The sequence below is a fragment of the Hypanus sabinus genome, chromosome 9, assembly GCF_030144855.1.
Source record: "Hypanus sabinus isolate sHypSab1 chromosome 9, sHypSab1.hap1, whole genome shotgun sequence".
Taxonomy (NCBI): domain Eukaryota; kingdom Metazoa; phylum Chordata; class Chondrichthyes; order Myliobatiformes; family Dasyatidae; genus Hypanus; species Hypanus sabinus.
Genome location: NC_082714.1, coordinates 69,578,020 through 69,594,395, shown reverse-complemented (window position 1 = coordinate 69,594,395; position 16,376 = coordinate 69,578,020). Strand labels below are relative to the sequence as shown.

Below are 16,376 nucleotides of genomic sequence, written 5' to 3'. Positions count from 1 at the left end.
ACCACGGTCCATATCCATATCCAAATTTCTCTTAAATCTTGAAATTGACCCAGTATCCACACATGCTGGCAGCTCATTCCACAATCTCACCACCTTTTGATTGAAAAGGTTCGCCCTCATGTTCCCCTTAAACATTGTGTCTTTCACCGTTAACCCATGATCTCTAGTTGTAGTCTCACCAAACTTTAGTAGAAAAACCTTGTTTGCATTTACCCTATCTATACCCCTCATAATTTTGTGTACCTCTATCTAATGTCCCCTCAATTTTCTATATTTTAGCGAATAAATTTGTAACTTACTCAACCTTTCCCTATAATTCAGGTCCTCCAGGCCCAGCAATGTCCTTGTAAATTTTCTCTGCACCCTTTCCATCTTATTTACATCTTTCCTGTAGCTAGTTGACTAAAACGGCACACAATACTCCAAATTAGGCCTCACCAATGTCTTTTACAATTTCAACATAACATCTCAACCCTGTACTCAATACTTTGATTTATGAAAGGCAGTGTGCCAAAATCTTTCTTTATGACCTTATCTACCTTTGACACCACTTTCAATGTATTATGCATCTGTATTCCCAGATTCCTCTGTTTTCCTGCACTCCTCAGCTCACCATGCAAGTCCTATCCTGGTTGGTCCTACCAAAGTGCAACACCTCGCACTTGTTGGCATTCCATCTTCCAATTTTCAGCCCATTTTTCCAGCTGGTCCAGATCCAGCTGTAAGCTCTGATAGTCTTCCTCACTACCCACTACGCACTCAATCTTGGTGTCATCTGCAAATTTGCTGATCCAATTTACCACATTATCATCCAGATCATTGATATAGATGACAAACAACAACAGACCCAGCACCGATCCCTGTGGCACTCCACTAGTCACAGGTCTCGAGTCACAGAGGTAACCATCTACTACCACTCTCTGGCTTCTCCCACAAAGTCTAATCCAATTTAGTACCTCATCTTGAATGCCAAATACTTGAACCTTCTTGACCAACCTCCCATGTGGGACCTTTTTAAATGCTTTGCTAAAGTCCATGTAGACTACAGCCACTGCCTTTCTTTCATCAGCTTTCCTGGTAACTTCCTCAAAAAACTCTAGAAGATTGGTTAGACATGAGTTACTGTGCACAAAGCCATGTTGCCTATCCCTCATCAGTCCCTGTCTCTCCAAATACTCATATAACTGGCCCCTTGGAATACCTTCCAATAACTTCTCCACTACTGATGTCAGGCTCACTAGCCTATAATTTCCTGGCTTATTCATAGAGCCTTTCTGAAACAATGGAACAACATTGGCTATCCTCCAATCCTTCGGCACCTCACCTGTTGCTAAGGATTTTTTAAATGTCTCTGGTAGGGCCCCTGCAATTTCTGCACTTGCCTCCCCCAGAGTCTGAGATAACCCACTGAGTCAGGCCCTGGAGTTTTATCAACCTTAATTTGCCTCAAAACAGCAAACACCATCTCCCCTGTAAGTTGTATAGAGTCCATAACCTCACTATGACTTTGTTGCGTTCCTATAGACTCTATGTCCATCTTCTGAGTAAATACAGATGCAAAAAGTTCATTTGAAATGTCCCCCATCTCTTTTGGCTCCATGCAAAGATTATCATTCTGATCTTCCACAGGAACAATTGTGTCCTTTGCTATCTTTTTGCTCTTAATATTTCTGTAGAAGACCTTAAGATTCTCCTTCACCTCCAGAGTTCCTTCTGAACTGTTCTCCTGCATGTCTTATAGTCCTCAAGAACTTCATCTGTTTCTACCTGCCTATACCTGTTATGCACCTCTGTCTTTTTCCTAAGCAAGGCCTCAATATCTCTCAAAACCAAGGTTCCCTAAGTCAGATATTTAAGGCAATTTTATTCTAACAGGAATGCACAAACCCTGTACTCCCAAAATTTCATTTCTGAAATCCTCCCACCTACCAAGTACACCTTTACCATAAAACAGCCTGTCTCAATCCATACTTGCCAGCTCATTTCTGATACTGTACCATCAAAATTGACCTTTCTCCAATTTAGAATTTAAACCTAGGGACCAGACTTATCCTTTTCCTTAATTACCTTGAAACTAGTGTCATTGTGGTCACTGGCAGCAAAGTGTTCCACTACACAAACTTCTGTCACCTGAATTCTAATACTGTATTCTTGCTATTTGGGACTTCTATGTACTAATTAAGGAATCTTCCCTGAGCACATTTGATGAACTCTTTCCCATACAATCCTCTTACAGGCTGGAGTCCCAGTCAATATGTGGAAGTTAAGATCACAACCTTGTATTTTTTGCAACAGTCTCTGATCTCTCTACCAATTTGCTTCTCTAAATCCTGAGGACTGCTGTGTGGTCTATAATATCCTCATAATGTGGCACCACCTCCATGTTCACCTTCCTCAAACAGAGGTATATGCGCTGGCTAGGCCACGTTTTGCACACAGCAGATGGGCGCATATTGAAGGATCTTCTCTTTGGGGAGGTGGAGTCTGGAAAGAGGCAACAAGAAGACCCCAGTTGCACTACCAGGATACCTGCAAGTGCGACCTCAAGGCCCTTGGTATTAGCTCCAACACATGGCAATCACTTGCCTCAGATAGGTGTGCCTGGAAGCAGGAGATAAAGAAGGGTCTCTTGAGATACATGACCACTCTGATACAGCAAGCAGAGGAAAAGAGAGCCCACCAAAAGCTCTGTGCCGAAACTACCCAAGATGTCAGAGCTGCCTCAGTGTTTTGCTGTGCACAGTGTGGCAAAGACTGTTAACCCTACATTGAACTCCACAGTCACAGCAGATACTGCTTAACCCCAACCACCAGAGGCGCACACCCATGATCCGCTGGGATCGATGTTGCCTACATTTCAATGTGGTCATGCTTGTTCCTCAGTTCTACCCATATAGCATCACTTGATGAGCAGTCCAGTCTGTCCTGCTGAGCACTTTGAGTCATTTTCCCTGACTTGTAATGCAATTCCTTCCCCTATAATCCCTCAAGTCAAGTCAAGTCACTTTTTATTGTCATTTCGACCATAACCGCTGGTACAGTACACAGTAAAAATGAGACAATGTTTTTCAGGACTATGATGCTACATGAAACAATACAAAAACTACACTGAACTACGTAAAACAACACAAAAAACTACACTAGATTACAGACCTACCCAGGAATGCATAAAGTGCACAAAACAGTGCAAGCATTACAATAAATAATAAACAAGACAATAGGCACAGTAGAGGGCAGTAAGTTGGTGTCAGTCCAGACTCTGGGTATTGAGGATTCTGATGGCTTTTGGGAAGAAACTGTTACATAGTCTGGTCGTGAGACCCTGAATGCTTCGGTGGCTTTTCCCAGATGGCAGGAGAGAGAAGAGTTTGTATGAGGGGTGCGTGGGGTCCTTCATGATGCTGTTTCCTTTGTGGATACAGCGTGTAGTGTAAATGTCTGTAATGGCGGGAAGAGAGACCCTGTTGATCTTCTCAGCTGACCTCACTATTCGCTGCAGGGTCTTGTGATCCGAGATGGTGCAATTTCCGAACCAGGCAGTGATGAAGCTGCTCAGGATGCTCTCAGTACAACCCCTGTGGAATGTGGTGAGGATGGAGGGTGGGAGATGCTCTCTCCTCCTGCTCTATTACAACTAAAACAACAGAACCACCAATACTAAGTGTTAAACATACTACCACTTTTTGACAGAAAAGTGCCATTGTGCTTACATTTACTTTAACATAGCCAAGAATAGCCAACTCTGCACTTCCCTACCTGCCAACAATCATGAGCTCCCATTCACTGCAGTGGGGCCGGATGTGGTGCCAGATGTCCATTGTAAATAATGTGCTTGCACTGTTGAAGATCGAAGTGAGGGAGGACATGAGAGCAGCGATCATGACCGCAACCATCAGGCCCCGCAGCCCTGCAGTTGGAGAATGAGAGCAGGAATGGAGTCAAGCTTTGAACTAAAGGCAGTATCACGCATTATTCTGAGAGGTGATTTATTTGACTTAAATCCCTCTAAAGTAAATAAATCAGGAATATCATTTTCCCAATATTGACACACACTTTATAACCTAAAAACAAAAGAAATAGAAGCAGAGGCAGATCAATGATTCAACATGATTGCTACTGATCATTTACCTCACCACCGCGGTACTGAACAATCTATGATTGTGTAACACCTGTATAGTACTGGTCCTATCTCATGTTCCTGGTTGCCACACTCTTTATAAGAAAAATCAAATTATGTAGTACTGCACTAGGGGCTAGCAGGTCATCTGAAGCTCTAGATATTGGAAGGAAGCAGTGAATAGAAAACACACACTTCTGGATGCAAGTTATGTTTATAAAAAAACAATATATACAAATATTTACGAGTAAGAACAATTCAAAATGTCAACATTCTGTTAGGTTTCAAATCCCAGATAACAACAAAAGCCAAATTCCTGTTTTGTTAGAATAAGTTACGTCCATTAGAATAAAGTTTATTACTCCAATTTCCCAAATTAATTAGATCTAGTGTAATTCCCTATTTAAAGGTTTATTGACTAACCTTTCCTTTTTATTATTCCTACTTAGTTAGAAAACTAACTGAATTCCTATTCTGAAATATTATAATTAACTTCAGTTTCAGTTCAAGTCAGTATGTCTACAAATTCAAAAATGATATATACAGCTTAACTCCTTTCACGACAATTCTCCAACATCACAACTTTTAAACAAGGTAAATCTCATTCAGTAACTTGTCAAAATCTTCCCAAAAATAATCAGTTCAGGCAGAACATCAAATTCAGATTCTTTGAATTAAAATAAATGTATATATTCCAACCATATTAAATCCTCTACGTCATTAAACATTTTGTTCCCATGCTGGTTTTTCATCTTGGGTGTTTTGTTATCTTGTTTCATGGTTTGTTGAATGAAATAGTGGGTCATCTGTGGAAAGTCAATTCACACAAAAAAAAAACCTGACCATATCCCTTGGTGTCATTTTACAGAACTAATTCCCAGTTACACGGTAGAGATCTTGGACAATCATCTCTACTGATATTGTTGCTGCGAGTTATAGCCGTAGTTTCAATAGATCTTTTATCATTATCGTCTCTCCTCCAGGGGTTTCACTCTGAGATTTTCAAGTAGGGTAGTGATACTCACTACTAATTCCACTTTTAGTAGTTTATATCTTTAGTTTCTAATAGTTTGCTGCTTTTCTCTCGCCTTCCCACGCCTGCGACAGCCACACCTCAGTCTTTCATAGTTTTTTACCCAAGTTTTCATCTTTTTTAAAAATCCCTCCACAGATGGAGCTTTCTAACATTACACCTTTGGGTTTAATTAACCTGGGTTACAATTGCCTTCAGTAATCTCATTTACTGGGGCCCCACTGCACTCAGAAATATCTAAAGATATTTAGATATCTTGCGATTGAGTGTTTCTTTCTATTTATTTTGAGACATGAAATCTTTTCCTCAAAAGGAAAAATCTGTAAATAGTTTTAAGAAAAAAGCAGAAATGACCTATCCCCCTGAAAAAGTATGCCCATGTATAACCACACACCTACCCTGTTCTCCTCCATGGTAAATGCATATGTGTTAATGAAATCATTTTATTCTTGTTTACTCATGAGAGTACTGCTGGAAAATGATGCTGGAGAGGTAAGTAATGGAGGACAAAGAAAGGGTGGATGAAGTGGCAGTTCCACAGGGGTCGGTGTTGGAACCATTTCATTTTATTTTGTGTCAGTCTTCACTATGCAAGACACCAGTGATTCAAGAGTATCAGGGGACCGAAGTGAGTGTCATTACTAAGGAAAAGGTGCTTCAGAAGCTGTCTGCTAAATCACCCGGACCTGATGGACTACACTGCAGGATTCTGAAAGATGTAGCTGAAGAGATACCGGAGGCATTTGTAATGATCTTTCAAGAATCATTACATTTTGGAATAAATCTAGAGGAATGGAAAATCGCATTTGTCACTCTACTCTGTAAGGGAGGGAGGCAAAAGATGGGAAATTATAGGCTGGTTAGCTTGACTTCAGTGGTTGGAAAGTTGTTAGATTCCATTATTAAGGATGACGTTTGGGGTATTTGGAGGCACACAGTAAAACAGGTCAAAGTCAGCAAGTTTCTTTAAAGGAAATCTTGCCTGACAAATGTGTTGGAATTGTTTGAGGAAATAACAAGCAGGATAGAGAGAGGAGAATTGGTGGATGTTGTGTACTTGGATTTTCAGAAGGCTGTTGACAAGGTGCTAATCAAGCCATGGTATTGCAGGAAAGAAGGCGCAGCTTAGGAGGAATGATGGAATCTAACGGTAACTCCTTTGCTTGCATTCTCAGGGTTCCACAACTGGCCATTTAACTGTCATTCATTCTTTGGGGCACTTCTCTGTTTTCATGGATGTTTGCGAAGAAAAAGCATTTCAGAATGTATATTGTATGCATTTCTCTGACATTAAATTGGACCTTTGAACCTTTGAAGATACTACCACGGTCAGAAGATTGTCTGATTGGCAAGAGGCATAGAATGGGAATTAAGGGGGCCTTTTTTGGTTGGCTGCTGGTGACTAGTGGTGTCCCGCAGTCGTCTGTGCTGGGATCGCTTCTTTTTACGTTATGAGGAATTATGTGCAGAATTAAAAGAGCTAGAACCTAACTGACTTATTGGTAGCTTGACAAGTCATGCTGTGAGAATAATGTATGAACAAAGAAGTGTTTGTTGCATGGGAAAGCTGCTCTGTGTACCCTTATCAAAGTATGTATGTGATAGCAGATGTGTAACAGCAACCCCAACCAGTACTCGGGTGCTCACTTGATTTGCAGATTTTCCGAAGCTCTGTGAGTGGTGCTCTGTAGTTAAGCTGAGATGCAAGCTTGCTAATAAACAGTATGTAATTTTAAGTAAACTATATTTGACAATTATTCCCTGGGTCTGAAGCTTAAGTCCTCTGGTAGAGAGGCAGATTGACAGTTATTTGTCAATGATTTGGATGACAGAATTAATGGCTTTGTGGCCAAGTTTACAGAGTCTGCAGAAGGAGTAGGTAAAGAAGTGACAAGTGGAATATAGTATAGGGAAGTGAATAGTCATGCATTTTGGTGGAAGGAACAAAGCCATAAACTTTTCTTCAGCTGGGAAAAAAACTCAAAAAACAGCTGCAAAGGGACTTGAGAGTGCTTGTCCAAGTTTCTAAAGGTTAACATGCAGTTTGAGTCAGTGGTAAGGAAGGCAAAAGTAATGTTAGCATTCATATTGAGGGGACTAGAATATAAAAACAAGGCTGTAATGCTGAGACTTTATTGGCCATCAGTCAGACCGCACTTGGAGTCTTGTGCGCAGTTTTAGGCTGCATATTTAAGAGATGATATAGACTATGATAGGGTCTTTTAAGAGACTCCTGGACAAGTGTATAGAGCTCAAAAAAACAGAGGGCTATGGATAACCCTAGGTAATTTCTCAGGTAGGGACATGTTCGGCACAGCTTGTATTGTGCTGTAGGTTTTCTATGTTTTCTGATATGCTGGCATTGGACAAGGTCTAGAGGAGGCTCATGAGAATGATTTTGGGAATGAAAGGTTAACAGATGAAAAGTGTTAGATGTCTGTGGGCCTGTATCTTGGAAACCAATGAAACCTATCAAGTATTGAAAAGCCTAGATAGAGAGGATGTTTACTTTAGTGGGGGAGTCTAGGACCATAAGGCACAGAGGGACATCCATTTAGACAGAGATGAGGAGGAATTTCTTTAGCTAGACAGTAGTGAATCTGTGGAATTTGTTGCCACAGACTGCTGTAAAGTCATTGAGTATATTTAAAGCAGAGGTTAATATGTTTTTGATTAGTAAGGGGTGTCAAAGGTTATGGGAAGAAGGCAGAAAAATGCAGTTGAAAGGGATAATAAATCAACTATGGTAGAATGGTGAAGTTGACTTGATGGGCTGAATGGCCCAATTCTTCTCCTATGACTTATAATCTTACGGGTGGTGCTGGGTACGCTATTTTTCATATAACATGTTCATATCTGGATGATGGAATTAATGGCTTTGTAGCCAAGTTTACAGATGATACAAATATACTAGTTGGAAGGGGCAGGTCATATTGAAAAAGCAGGAAGTCTGCAGAAGGACTTGGACAGATTAGGAGAATAAGCAAAGTAGTGTAGATGCAGTAGAGTTTAGGGAAGAGTCTGGATCATGCACTTTTCTAGAAGGAATAAAAGTGCAGACTATTTTCTAAACAAGGAAAAAATTCAGAAATCAGAACTGCAAAGAAATCTGTGGGTCCTACAATCATAAGGTACTACAACAGATAAACAAGTTCTTGTCCATGCTGTCATAGTTTTCTGCCTAATCCCATTTACCTTCACCCAGATGATCTAACCTGGAAGATCTCCACATGTTCTCCTGCACTCCAGGGAATAAAATCCTAACCTGTTCAACCTAACTCTGTAACTCTGGTCCTCAAGTCATGGTAACATTTGTGTAAATTTTCTCTACATTATTTCAGATGCATTGATATCTTTCCTGTCAGTAGATGACCAGAACTGCACACAATACTCCAAATGTGGTCTTGTACAACTTCACCATAACATAACATCCCAACTCCTGCACTGATTTATGAAGACCAGATTGCCAAAAGATCTCTTTGCAACTCTCAAGGAAAGTGGATCTGTTTTCCGAGCCCTTTATTGTACTGCACATCTCTGTGCTCTACTATTTACTGTCTAAAGTCTTACCCTAGTCTGTCCTCCCATATGTCTGCATTGAATTACATCTGCCAAGATGGACCAGGTTACTTTGCAAGCATTGATAGCCTTCTACTGCACCCTCAGTCTTGGTGTCATCCACAAATTTACTGATCCCATTTACCATATTCTTTTGTAAAATAAAATATAGAATTGGCTGTGTTACATTTGCCCAGGCCATTTAAGCTGTTGCAGCATTGATCATCAACTTCCTCCTGCTAAACTCTGATGAATACAGCAAAAAACAGGCCCTTCAATAATTCACTAAATTCAATCAGAAGATTACAACAATGAATGGCAGTCTCACCCCAATGCACTTCCAGCACCAATTTAGAATGGCTAGAATTTTTTCCTGCTTTGACAATTTACCTCCAGGGAGCAGTTCCATTACAAGCAGTGGATATGCGATATCTGTGCATCCGGCTGGATTGCCACAAACTCTACGACAGGTATCTGCATCCATACAAGCCACGAGATCTAAAATAAGAAGAATGTTTTGTGAGCATCAAAAATTGAACTTCTTGAATGACCCATATCCCTTTCACAGCTTAACTGATTCCTACACTTCCATTTTAAATATTATGTAGACACATCAGCTACCATTTATTGATAAATATACAAGGAACTCCCTCTCCTTCCCTCTCCATTCCCCTCTTCTTCACTTCCTCCCTCTCTGGATTCACAGGTAATGGAGCATTGAAGCTGCATACTGCCAGAAGATCCATTTAATTTTAATCCCCCTACTACATTTCAATGGTTTTCCCAAACTATAACATATTTAAATTTGGGAAAAATTGGGAGTGGCACTATCAACCCTTCGGTTAAATTGAAGAAACTTGGAGATCATTTATTCAACATTTTCATATGATGCAAGCTGACCTTTTCCAAATCCTTCTCAATAACTTTTTGTTCATGTATAGAGGAGCAGAGTTAATGACAAATAATGATTTTAACTGCTGAAACAAGGCAGCCCAGCTTTTGTTTTGTTTTTATTTTGTCTTTTTTTTTGTTAGTTTAGGGGGATTTTTTTTTCTCTTGAAAAAATCTTTTTTCTTTGAATCTTTCTCATGTTTGGTTACTAAGAGATTGGGAGGCTTAGATTACACATGTTACTTGGAGTCTGTTTCTGTACACATTAACTGTTATTAATGTAGTCCCGATCGCTTTGTGTCATCATTGTTATGTTTATCTTTTTGAAACTTAATAAAAAAGATTGAGAAAGAAAGAAAGAAGCTGCACACTGAATGTACAGGATCCACATACAGGATGATTCCTGGGATGAAGGCTGTCCTATAGAAGTTGGTTCGTTTTTTAGAGTTTAGAAGAATGCAGGTTGATTTTATTGAAGATCTTAGGGAGATTGAAGGGTAGATGTTGAGTTGTTGTTATGAGTGGGAAAGCCTCCAGATACAATACTAAGGTGCAGTATTTTAAAAATGAGATAGGCCAGAACAACTTCTGGTTGGGGTCTGTAATTCTCTGCCCCAGAGTGTTTGGTCCCTAAACCTTTCTAATTGTAGTTGTACCTATGTCTACTATTTCCTCTGGCAGTTCATTCCATATACACACCACCCTACCACTCAGAATTTTTCTCCACTCTCCTTAAACCCGTGGCCTCAGGTTTTAAGACACCTACTCTTGGAAAAAGATTATGACAATCTTTCCTATCAATGCCATTCATAAATTTATAAAACTCTATAAGGTCACCTCCCAGCCTATGCAATCTCACATTATAACTCAGGCCCTACAATGCTGATAACATCAATCAAACTTCAGGAGAAATTTGGATAAGTACATGATTGGAAAGGGTAAGGAAGGTTATAGTCCAGTTGCAGGCAGATGGGACTCAGCAGATTAATAGTTCAGCACAAAGTAGATGGGCTGAAGAGCCTGTTTCTGCCCTGTATTGTTCTATGATCCTATTAGTGACTGCCTGTCTTCCAGTATCTGTGATTCTGCTAGTAATTTTTCCCTTTGCTTCCCACTATATCCGAGAATATATCTGGTTAGGTACTAGGGATTTACCTACTTTTATACAGTGCTTATAAAAAGTGTTCACCCCCCTTGGAAGTTTTCATGTTTTATTGTTTTACAACGTTGAATCACAGTGGATTTAATTTGGCTCTTTTTGACATTGATCAACAGAAAAATACTCTCTTATGTCAAAGTGAAAGCAGATCTCTACAAAGTGATCTAAATTAATTACAAATATAAAACACAAAATAATTGATTGCATAAGCATTCACCCCCATCAAGTCAGTATTTAGTAGACACCCTTTGGCAGTAATTACAGCCTTGAGTCTGTGCGGATAGGTCTCTATCAGCTTTGCACATCTGGACACTGCAATTTTTCCCCATTCTTCATTACAAAACTGCTCAAGCTCTGTCAGCTTGCATGGAGATTGTGTATGAACAGCCCTTTTCAAGTCCAGCCACAAATTCGCAATTGGATTGTAGTCAGGGCTCTGACTTGTCCACTCCAGGGCATTAACTTTGTTATTATTAAACCCTTCCTGTGTAGATTTGGCTTTATGCTTGGGGTCATTGCCTTGCTGGAAAACAAATCTTCTTCCATGTCGCAGTTCTCTTGCAGACTGCATCAGGTTTTACTTCAGGATTTCCCTGTATTTTGCTGCATTTATTTTACCCTCTACCTTCACAAGCCTTCCGGGGCCTGCTACAGTGATGCAGCCACCACCATGTTTAAATCTACTGTGATTCAATGCTGTAAAGCAATAAAACTTGTGTAATGGCCTGGTAAAGTTTTCACTGCTAATATTGTAGGGTATTTCATGTTGAATCAGTGTTTGTGTTATGGTTAGAGGTAACAGGTGCTTTGGAATGTGAGCCATCCAATCAGGGGAGCGGTGTTTTCTTTTGTGTGCCTGACACCAGTGTGAGCTTTGGCTTTGTTCAGCAGGAGGGGATGAGAGAAGACGCTGGAGAGAACCAATCGTAGGATTCAATCCAGTGGGGACCGTGATTCGAAGGAGCACAGTGTGCGAGTCGACTGAAGATCAGTGAAATGTGATTTTTGGAAGAGTTGAACTCAGACCTGTGCGCATTTGACTGTTTAATTATAATAGGGCCTTTTTTTCCCTTTCTTTTCTTTACTAACCCTCAAGTTAAGTTAATATTCATAAATATACTTCTTATAATTATATGCAGTGTGCGGTCTGTAATTTCCTGGCAACGAGTTGTAACAAGGCAGCAAATCACAAAGCACTCACACAGACCAGGGCTTGGATGGGAGAGATATCCCAGTCTGATGGATTTGGTGGGACTGGAGAGTGTATTCCCTAGATGAACATGCCTGAGATCAGTGGGTCTTTCAGCACAGCGTTGGGAGACTACCAGCAAGGACTAACAAGCCATTGCCAGAGACACAGGAGAAGAAAGGGGTTTCACATGAAAACTTCCAAGTTTTCCAAGGTTGAATAGTTTTTTTATAGGAACTGTAGTTTTCAAGACAACCAACACCTCCTCATTCATAATGTTGATGTGCTCCAGGATATCACTATTCCCTTTCCTGAACTCAACAGTTTTCATGTCCTTCTCCTAGGTAAATATAGATGAGAAGTATTCATTTAAGACCTCATCCATTTCCCAAAGCTCCACATGTAGATGACAACACTGAGACTTAAGCATCTCCATAGTTACTCTTCTATTCTTAAAATAGCTATATAGCTTTAGTATTCTGTGGAAGATGTGAGCAGAAGTACAAGCGTCGTGGGCAGAAGTTAGTGTAGTTGCTATTACAAAGGAAAAGTTGCTTGGCAACCTGAAAGCTCTGAAGGTAGATATGTCACTGACCAGATGGACTGCACCCCAGAGTTCTGAAAGAAACAGCTGAAGAAATTGTAGATGCACTAGTGATGATCTTTCAAGAATCACTAGATACTGGAATGGTTTTGGAAGACTGGAAAATTGCAAATGTCAAACCACTCAAAGGGGGAGGCAGAGGAAATTAAATTATAAACAGGAAGCTAAACAAGGTAAGAATCCATGGTATTACAGGAAAGATACTAGCAAGGATAGATGATTGGTTGACTGACAGCAGACTGAAAGTGGGAATAAAGGGAGCCTTTTCTGGTTGGCTGCCCATGACGTGATGTTCTGCAGGGGTCAGTGTAGGGACTGCTTCTTTTCCCATTATATGAAGGTGGAATTGGATGATGGAATTGATAGCTTTGTGGCCATGTTTACAAATAAAGTATGAAGATAAGTGGAGGGACATATAGTGTAGAGGAAGCCAAGAGTTTGTAGAAAAACTTAGGCAGATTGGGAGAATGGGCAAAGAAGTGGCAGATGAAATACAGTGTGAGGAAGTTTATGCTCATGCACTTTGGTAGAAGAAATAAAGGCATGGACATTATTCTAATCAGGGAGAACATTCAAAATTCAGAGCACCAAGGAGACTTGGGAGTCCTCATGCAGGATTACTGAAAGGTTAACTTGCAGGTTGAATTGGTGCTAAGGAAGGCAAATACAATGTTAGCACTCGTTCCTAGGGGACTAGAATACAAGAGCAAGGATGTCATGCTGACACTTTATAAGGCACTGATCAGACACATGGAGTATTGTAAGCAGTTTTGGGCTCCTTATCTAAGAAGAAAATGCATTAGATTGGAGAGGGTTCAGAGGAGATTCATGAAATGTTTTTTGGAATAAAAGGGTTGACGTATGAGGTACTCGCAAGCATTTAGTAGAATGAGAGGTTTTATTGAAACCTATCGAGTATTCAAAGGCCCAGATATAGTGGATGTGGAGAGGATGTTTCCTATTGTGGGTGAGTCTAGGTCTATGGGGAAGGCCTCAGAACTGAGGGATGTCCATTTAGAAGGGAGATGAGAAGGAATATCTTTCGCCAGATGGTAGTGAATCTGTGGAATTAATTGCCATAGCTGTGGAGATCAAGTCATTGAGTATATTTAAAGCAGAGGTTGTGATAGATTCTTAATCAGTCAGGGCATCAAAGGTTACAGGGAGAAGGCAGGAGATTGGGACTAAGAGGGATAATAAATCTGCCATGATGGAATGGCAAAGCAGACTCAGTGGGTCAAATGGCCTAATTCTCCTCAATGTCTTATGGTCTTCTCCTCTACAAGTGCCTCACTCAGTCCCAGCTGCCTGTATCTGACCTATACCTCCTCCTTTTAACTAACCAGAGCCTCAGTATTCCTCATCATCCAGGGTCCCCTAACCCTTAACTTTAACAAGGAAATGTTGGCCCTGAACTCTCCCCAAATCACTTTTAAAAGCATCTGATCTACCAAAGCATCACTTTACTCGCAAGTATCTTCTCCCAATTAACTTTTGCCAGTTCCGGACTAATGCCATCAAAATTCGCTTTGCCCCAAATTTAGGATTTTAAATTGTGAATCAGTCCTACCTCTTTCCATAACTTAAAAGAATGAATTATGGTCACTGGTTCCAAAGTGCTCCCACTGACACTTCAACTAGTTATCCTGTCTTATTTCCCCAAGAAGAGGTCAGTGTTGCCTCTTCTCTAATAGGGCCTTCCACATATGGCTAGGGAAAACTTTCCTGATCACACATAATGAAGATGAGGAAGAATTTTTTGTAGCCAGAGAGTGGTGATTCTGTGGAATTCTTTGTCACAGGCAGCTGTGAAGGCTAAGTCTTTATGTATATTTAAGGCAGAGATTGATGGATTCTTGATTGGTCAGGGCATGATGGGATACGGGGAGAAGGCATGAGACTGGGGCTGCGAGGAAAAATGGATCAGCCATGATGAAATGTCAGAGCAGACATGACAGGCCAAATGGCCTAATTCTGCTCCTAAATCTTATGGTCTGAAATAAATTCTGCCACATCTAATTCATTAGCAGCAGGGAAGTCCTTGTCATTATTTGAGAAATTAAAATCATCAACTATTATAGCCTTATTAATCCTATGCCTATCTGTGATTCCCTGACACATTCACTCCTCCAATTCCCTCTGACTATTGGTGTATTCAGAAGACTTTGTTGAATACAGATGAAAAGTATTAATTTAGTCCCTCACCTCTGTCCTCCACAAACTGATTGTCCCTTTGGTTTCTGATAAGCCATATACTTTACCTGTTTACTGTTGTACATAATAATGCTTGTAAAATGCTTTGCGATTTTCTTTATTTTTGTCTGTTATTTGAATGGAGATCTTACAGTTGTGAGTTACAAAGGTAAGTTTAGGATAAGATACAATTTCAGAATTATGATTTTAATTTAATATTTAATTCTTTGAAAATGTTTTACTTAAGACAGAACACTTCAGCACAGTACAGGCCCTTTGGCCTATGACATTGTGCTGAACTCTAACATATTTAAGATATTCTAAGTAGGTCAAATATGATGGCAGAATATAGTATTAATGGTAAGACTCTTGGCAGTGTGGAGGATCAGAGGGATCTTGGAGTCTGAGTCCATAGGACGCTCAAAGCAGCTGCGCAGGTTGACTCTGTGGTTAAGAAGGCATACGGTGTATTGGCCTTCATCAATTGAGGAATTGAATTTAGGAGCCGAGAGGTAATATTGCAGCTATATAGGACCCTGGTCAGACCTCACTTGGAGTACTGTGCTCAGTTCTGGCTGCTTCGCTACAGGAGGGATGTGGAAGCAATAGAAAGGGTGCAGAGGAGATTTACAAGGATGATGCCTGGATTGGGGAGCATGCCTATGAAAACAGCTCGGCCTTTTCTTCTTGGAGCAACAGAGGATGAGAGGTGTATAAGATGAGAGGCATTGATCATGTGGATAGTCTCTGAAATGGCTGCCACAAGAGGGTTTAAGGTGCTTGGGAGTAGGTACAGAGGAGACGTCAGAGGTAAGTTTTTTACGCAGAGAGTGGTGAGTGCATGAAATGGGCTGCTGGCAATGGTGTGGAGGCGGATATGATAGGGTCTTTTAAAAAAAATTTTGGATAGGTACATGGAGCTTAGAAAAACAGAGGGCTATGGGTAACCCTAGTAATTTCTAAGGTAGGGACATGTTTGGCACAACTTTGTGGGCTGAAGGGCCTGTATTGTGCTGTGTTTTCTATGTTTCCATAAATTTAACTCTCCCTCCTATAATTTTTCTATTATCCATGTGGCAGTCTAAGAGTTTCTTAAATGCCCCTAATGTACCTGCCTCTATGGCCACCCATGGCAGGGCATTTTAAACACTCTCCACTGTGTGTAAAGCTCCTTCCTTTGATATCCCCCCCACACTTTCCTCCAATCATCTTAAAAATAACAGCTCCTTGTATTAGCCATTTTTGCCTTGAGAAAAAGCATCTGGCTATCCACATGATGTATACCTCTTATCATCTTGTATACCTCTATGAAGTCACTTTCATTCTCCTTTGCTCAAAAAGCCCGAGCTCGCTCAAAATTCAAAGTAAGTTTATTATCAAAGTACATATATGGCATCATATACAACCCTGAGGTTCATTTTATTGCAGACAAACTTAATAAATCCATAACAGAATAATAACCATAATGAAATCAATGACAGACTGCACCAAGAAATAATAATAATATATAAATAAGTAATAAATATCTAGAACATGAGATGAAGAGTCCTTGAAAGTGAGTCCTTAGGTTGTGGGAACATTTCAAAGATGGGACAAGTGAAGTTATCCCCTTTGGTTCAAGAGCCTGATGGT

The 16,376-nt window shown here is 40.3% G+C and overlaps 1 protein-coding gene across 1 annotated transcript in view; it reads right to left on the bottom strand.

The window, feature by feature from the left end:
• The window catches only part of LOC132398850 (sodium/myo-inositol cotransporter 2-like), a 130,895-nt gene that overhangs the window by 13,666 nt on the left and 100,853 nt on the right, over positions 1 to 16,376 (bottom strand). Inside the window, exons 10-11 of the mRNA XM_059978686.1 lie at positions 9,099 to 9,206; positions 3,757 to 3,907 (exon numbers count right to left, since the gene is read on the bottom strand). Coding sequence (XP_059834669.1) covers positions 3,757 to 3,907; positions 9,099 to 9,206 — 259 coding nt within the window. The remainder of the gene's footprint in view (positions 1 to 3,756; positions 3,908 to 9,098; positions 9,207 to 16,376) is intronic.